We start from the raw sequence: 5,751 nt of genomic DNA, 5'->3' as shown, positions 1-5,751 counted from the left end.
ATAAGAAATAGGAGCAGGAGTTGACCATACAACAGCCCCTCGAGCCTGCTCCGCCATTTAATACGATCATGGACTCAGGTCCACTTCCCTGCCCGCTCCCCAAAACCCCTTATCGTTTAAGAAACTGTCTATCTCTGTCGTAAATATATTTAATGTCCCGGCTTCCACAGCTCTCAAGCAGCGAATTCCACAGATTTACAACCCTCAGAGAAGAAATTCCTCCTCATCTCAGTTTTAAATGGGCGACCCCTTATTCTAAGATCATGCCCCTAGTTCTAGTCTCACCCATCAGTGGAAACATCCTCTCTGCATCCACCCTGTCAAGCCCCCTCATAATCTTACACATTTCGATAAGATCACCTCTCATTCTTCTGAACTCCAACGAGTAGAGGCCCAACCTACTCAACCTTTTCTCATAAGTCAACCCCCTCATCTCCGGAATCAACCGAGTGAACCTTCTCTGAACTGCCTCCAAAGAAAGTATAATCCTTTCGTAAATATGGAAACCAAAACTGCACGCAGTACTCCAGGTGTGGCCTCACCAATACCCTGTATAACTGGAGCAAGACTTCCCTGCTTTTATACTCCATCCCCTTTGCAATAAAGGCCAAGATTCCATTGGCCTTCCTGATCACTTGCTGTACCTGCATAATAACCTTTTGTGTTTCATGTACAAGTAACCCCCAGGTCCCGCTGTACTGCGGCACTTTGCAATCTTTCTCCATTTCAATAATAACTTGCTCTTTGCCAGGAAAAAAAATCAAAGTGCATGACCTCATACTTTCCAACATTATACTCCATCGGCCAAATCTTTGCCCACTCACTTAGCCTGTCTATGTCCTTTTTCAGCTTTTTTGTGTCCTCACACATTGCTTTTCCTCCCATCTTTGTATCGTCAGCAAACTTGGCTACATTACACTCAGTCCCTTCTTCCAAGTCATTAATATAGATTGTAAATAGTTGGGGTCCCAGCACTGATCCCTGCGGCACCCCACTAGTTACTGATTGCCAACCCGAGAATGAACCGTTTATCCCGACTCTCTTTTCTGTTAATATATTACCCACAACCCTGTGTACCTTTATCTTGTGCAGTAATCTTTTATGTGGCACCTTGTCAAATGCCTTCTGGAAATCCAAATACACCACATCCACTGGTTCCCCTTTATCCACCCTGCTCGTTACATCCCCTGTGGAATATCGGCCTTTCCAATTCAGACGGGAGGAGAAAATAATGAAAACCATACACTTTTCCTAATTCAGTTTGTGTTTAATTTCAAACCAATTGCACACAGACTGATAAAATAGTTTTATTTTCTCTGACCGAGGTCACAAGAGACACGCTGAGCGGCCTATTTCCCCATGGGCGGCAGAAGCCCAGAAAGCTCAGCTGCACAACATCACTCAGACTGTCATCTTGTGCACCGCCACAGTGATGGCCCCGTGTTTCTGGATCATGATATTCCTGGAGAGAGAATTAGACCCAGTGAGTGAAGGTTGCAGCTACCTCGCCAAGCTGGAAAATCAGCCCTTCGAAAAAGGAGCCTTCTCCCGCGAGCGCTCTCCCACCTTCTGTTCCCCTCCCACCCCCCCACGCCTCTCCCCCCCCCCACGCCCTCCCACCCCGCGTCTCCCTCCACCACCCCCCCACGCCTCTTCCCCCCCCCCACGCCCTCCCCATATGCCCCGCGCGCCTCCCCCCCGCCTCACGTCTCCCTCCCCCCCCCCCACGCCCCGCGTCTCCCACCCTCCCCACGTCTCCCTCCACCCCCCCAGCGCCTCTCCCCCCCCCACGCCCCCAGCGCCTCTCCCCCCCCAGCGCCTCTCCCCCCCCCCACTCCCAGGGAGCACCGCACCGCTGGAGGTGTTGTCTTCAGACGAGACGCTAAACCGAGGCTCCGTCTGCTCTCTCAGGTGGATGTAAACAATAAAGATTGGGGGAGTTCTCCCCGTGTCCCGGGGCCAATATTTATCCCTCAACCAACATAACAAACAGGTTATCTGGTCATTATCACATTGCTGTTTGCAGGGGCATGCTGGGTGCAAATTGGTTGCCGGGTTTCCGATGTTCCAACAGTGACTACACTTCGGAAAGTACTTCATTGGCTGATTTCGCCCCCCCCCGCCCTCCACCTCCCCCAGGCCCGATCCGCAGGCTCCTGCACATTGCATGGCCGTGACGGCAGGCTGCGGGTACCTCAGCTGTCAGGGGCACGGGATACTGGTGCTGCGGAGCACCACGAGATTCTCAAACACCCCCGTTCGAATCCTCACCCATTGTCCGACTCCAGACAAATCACCGGCACGTCTGTGGGGTCAGATGTCAGCTTGGCAGCTTGCTGTGCGAGGACAGACACCACGCCCGCGTGTTCATCAATCAGTGAGCCACGACCTAGGGAGCACAACAACATCAGCAAAAGCAACCCCACTGCCAGCGCGGTGGAGGGGGTTGGTGGAGGTGGAGGAGGAGGAGGTGGAGGTGGAGGTGGAGGAGGAGAGACACACATGAAGGCTCCTGCAAAGGCTGGGGGGGGGGGGTTGGGTTGCATTAAGTGACAGGGGCAGCGGTTAAAAGCTTGATTCATTCACAGGATGTGGGTGTCACTGGCCAGGCCGGCCTTTATTGGCCATCCCTAATTGCCCTTCACAGAGCGCCTTGTTGCGCACTTCAAAGGGCATTTAAGAGCACAGACACGATGGGCCGAATGGCCTCCCTCTGTGCCGTAGATTTCTTTGATTGACTTTTAGAATTGTACAACCACGTTGGTGTGGGTCTGGAGTCACCTATAGGCCAGACCGGGTAAGGGCAGCAGATTTCCTAATCTAAGTGAAGCAGTTGGATTTTTAAAGGATAATCTGACAGCTTTTACTGAGAATACATTTTTATTTCCAGATTTATACTGAATTCAAATTCTCAATGTGCCAGGATGGGATGTGAACTCACGAGCTGTGGATTGTTTGTGCAGTAACAGAGCCCCCGCACTCCTGGACTGCCGGCACCGAACCCCGGTCACAGTCTGAGGACCGGGGGCAAACCACAGCTGGGGGCTCGATACGGAGTGACCCGCGTCTCCGCCCTGCACACACACTGCTCGGGGCAGGGGGGGTACACCTGCTAAACACGGCCAGACAGGGCAGGCATTAAACACAACACAACACCCACTGTCACCCGTCAGTGAATGCAATAGGCTGTTGGGACAGGACAGCATGGGGGGGGGTGTGTGTGTGTGGGGGGGGGTGTGTGTGTGTGGGGGGGGGTGTGTGTGTGGGGGGGGGGGTGTGTGTGTGTGGGGGGGGGGGGTGTGTGTGTGGGGGGGGGGGGTGTGTGGGGGGGGGGGGGGTGTGTGTGGGGGGGGGGTGTGGGGGGGGGGGTGTGTGTGGGGGGGGGGGTGTGTGTGGGGGGGGGGGTGTGTGTGTGTGGGGGGGGGTGTGTGTGTGGGGGGGGGGTGTGTGTGTGTGGGGGGGGGTGTGTGTGGGGGGGGGGGTGTGTGTGTGTGGGGGGGGGGGTGTGTGTGTGGGGGGGGGGTGTGTGTGGGGGGGGGGGGTGTGGGGGGGGGGGTGTGTGTGGGGGGGGGGGGTGTGTGTGGGGGGGGGGGGGTGTGTGTGGGGGGGGGGGGGGGTGTGGGGGGGGTGTGTGTGTGGGGGGGGGTGTGTGTGTGGGGGGGGGGGTGTGTGTGTGTGTTGGGGGGGTGTGTGTGTGTGGGGGGGTGTGTGGTGTGTGGGGGGGGGGTGTGTGTGTTGGGGGGGGTGTGTGGGGGGGGGGGGTGTGTGTGGGGGGGGTGTGTGTGGGGGGGGGTAAGGGGGAGGGGGGTGTGTGTGGGGGTGTGTGTGTGGGGGGGGTGTGTGGGGGGGGGGGTGTGTGGGGGGGGGTGTGTGGGGGGGGGTGTGTGTGGGGGGGGGTGAGGGGGAGGGGGGTGTGTATGGGGGGGGGGTGTGTGGGGGGGGGGGGGGGGTGTGTATGGGGGGGGTGTGTGTGGGGGGGGGTGTGTGTGGGGGGGGTGTGTGGGGGGGGGCGTGTGTGTGGGGGGGGGGGGGGTGTGTGGGGGGGGGGCTCTGTGCGTGTGTGGGGGGGATGTGTGGGGGGGGGGGGGGGTGTGTGTGTGGGGGGGGGTGTGTGTGTGTGGGGGGGGGGGTGTGTGTGTGGGGGGGGGGGGGGTGTGGGGGGGGGGGGGTGTGTTGGGGGGGGGGGGGGGTGTGTGTGGGGGGGGGGGGGGTGTGTTGGGGGGGGGGGTGTGTGTGTGGGGGGGGGTGGTGGGGGGGGGGGGGGTGTGTTGGGGGGGGGTGTGTGTGTGGGGGGGGGGGTGTGTGGGGGGGGGGTGTGTGTGGGGGGGGGGGGTGTGGGGGGGGGTGTGTGTGTGTGGGGGGGGGGGTGTGTGTGGGGGGGGGGGGTGTGTGTGTTGGGGGGGGTGTGTGTGTGGGGGGGGGGTGTGTGTGGGGGGGTGTGTGGGGGGGGGTGGGGGAGGGGGGTGTGTGTGGGGGGGGGGTGTATGGGGGGGTGTGTGTGGGGGGGGGTGTGTGGGGGGGGGTGTGTGTGGGGGGGGGGTGTATGGGGGGGTGTGTATGGGGGGGTGTGTGTGGGGGGGGGGTGTGTGTGTGGGGGGGGGGGTGTATGGGGGGGTGTGTATGGGGGGGGTGTGTGTGTGGGGGGGGTGTGTGTGGGGGGGGTGTGAGGGGGAGGGGGTGTATATGGGGGGGGTGATACTCACAGCCCAGGTTGAGCCCCTGTTCATCGGCGCTCAGCACCCCGAGAATGGCCGGGTTCTTCATCCTGTGGGAGGGGGGGGAGAAGAGTCAGAGAGCGGCCACAGCCCCGCAACCCGCCCCCCCCGTACCCCGGCCCCCACCCTGTACCCCCCCGGGCCCCCCCCCCCCCGACATTACGTGTGCCTCAGTTGCTGCTCCAGGTCCGCCTCCATGTTGCTTCCATCCGGCTTCCGCACCGTCACATGACGCGGCTCCGGGCCCCGCCCCTCGCTCTCCTCCAATCACAATCCGCGCCCCGCTCACACATTGGCCAATCAGCGCCGCCAAACAACAACAACCCGGGTTTCTATAGCGCCGCCGGGCGGGAGGCAGTGAGGGGCTGAGATAGGGAGGGGTGTAGGGGCTGGAGGAGGTTACAGAGATAGGGAGAGGTGTAGGGGCTGGAGGGGGTTACAGAGATAGGGAGGGGTGTAGGGGCTGGAGGGGGTTACTGAGATAGGGAGGGGTGTAGGGGCTGGAGGAGGTTACAGAGATAGGGAGGGGTGTAGGGGCTGGAGGGGGTTACAGAGATAGGGAGGGGTGTAGGGGCTGGAGGGGGTTACTGAGATAGGGAGGGGTGTAGGGGCTGGAGGGGGTTACTGAGATAGGGAGGGGTGTAGGGGCTGGAGGGGATTACTGAGATAGGGAGGGGTGTAGGGGCTGGAGGAGGTTACAGAGATAGGGAGGGGTGTAGGAGCTGGAGGAGGTTACAGAGATAGGGAGGGGTGCAGGGGCTGGAGGGGGTTACTGAGATAGGGAGGGGTGTAGGGGCTGGAGGAGGTTACAGAGATAGGGAGAGGTGTAGGGGCTGGAGGGGGTTACAGAGATAGGGAGGGGTGTAGGGGCTGGAGGGGGTTACTGAGATAGGGAGGGGTGTAGGGGCTGGAGGAGGTTACAGAGATAGGGAGGGGTGTAGGGGCTGGAGGGGGTTACAGAGATAGGGAGGGGTGTAGGGGCTGGAGGGGGTTACTGAGATAGGGAGGGGTGTAGGGGCTGGAGGGGGTTACTGAG

At 60.5% G+C, this 5,751-nt stretch overlaps 1 protein-coding gene across 1 annotated transcript; it reads right to left on the bottom strand.

Annotated features, from left to right (window-relative positions):
* Window positions 1-1,246: 1,246 nt before the first annotated feature.
* Window positions 1,247-4,962, bottom strand: lamtor5 (late endosomal/lysosomal adaptor, MAPK and MTOR activator 5). Its single transcript, XM_070859503.1, has 4 exons — window positions 4,879-4,962; window positions 4,704-4,765; window positions 2,272-2,389; window positions 1,247-1,462 (listed from the first exon to the last, which is right to left on the bottom strand). Exons 1-4 carry the CDS (start codon window positions 4,911-4,913, stop codon window positions 1,402-1,404), a joined length of 276 nt encoding a protein of 91 aa, XP_070715604.1. The 5' UTR covers window positions 4,914-4,962; the 3' UTR covers window positions 1,247-1,401.
* Between the last annotated feature and the right edge of the window lie 789 nt (window positions 4,963-5,751).

Source organism: Pristiophorus japonicus, chromosome 17 (genome assembly GCF_044704955.1).
Source record: "Pristiophorus japonicus isolate sPriJap1 chromosome 17, sPriJap1.hap1, whole genome shotgun sequence".
Lineage (NCBI taxonomy): Eukaryota > Metazoa > Chordata > Chondrichthyes > Pristiophoridae > Pristiophorus > Pristiophorus japonicus.
Note: the sequence above shows the minus strand (reverse complement) of the source record. Positions and strands in the feature narration are given on the sequence as shown.

What these genes read in the sequence shown, in the direction of transcription:
- lamtor5 (XM_070859503.1), bottom strand. Translation starts at nt 4,913, where the DNA reads ATGGAGGCGGACCTGGAGCAGCAACTGAGGCACAC. An exon ending in GAGCAGCAACTGAGGCACAC is followed by an intron (nt 4,766 to 4,878) that starts GTAATGTCGGGG and finishes CCCCTCCCACAG; the next exon opens with GATGAAGAACCCGGCCATTC. An exon ending in ACAGGGGCTCAACCTGGGCT is followed by an intron (nt 2,390 to 4,703) that starts GTGAGTATCACC and finishes TGTGCTCCCTAG; the next exon opens with GTCGTGGCTCACTGATTGAT.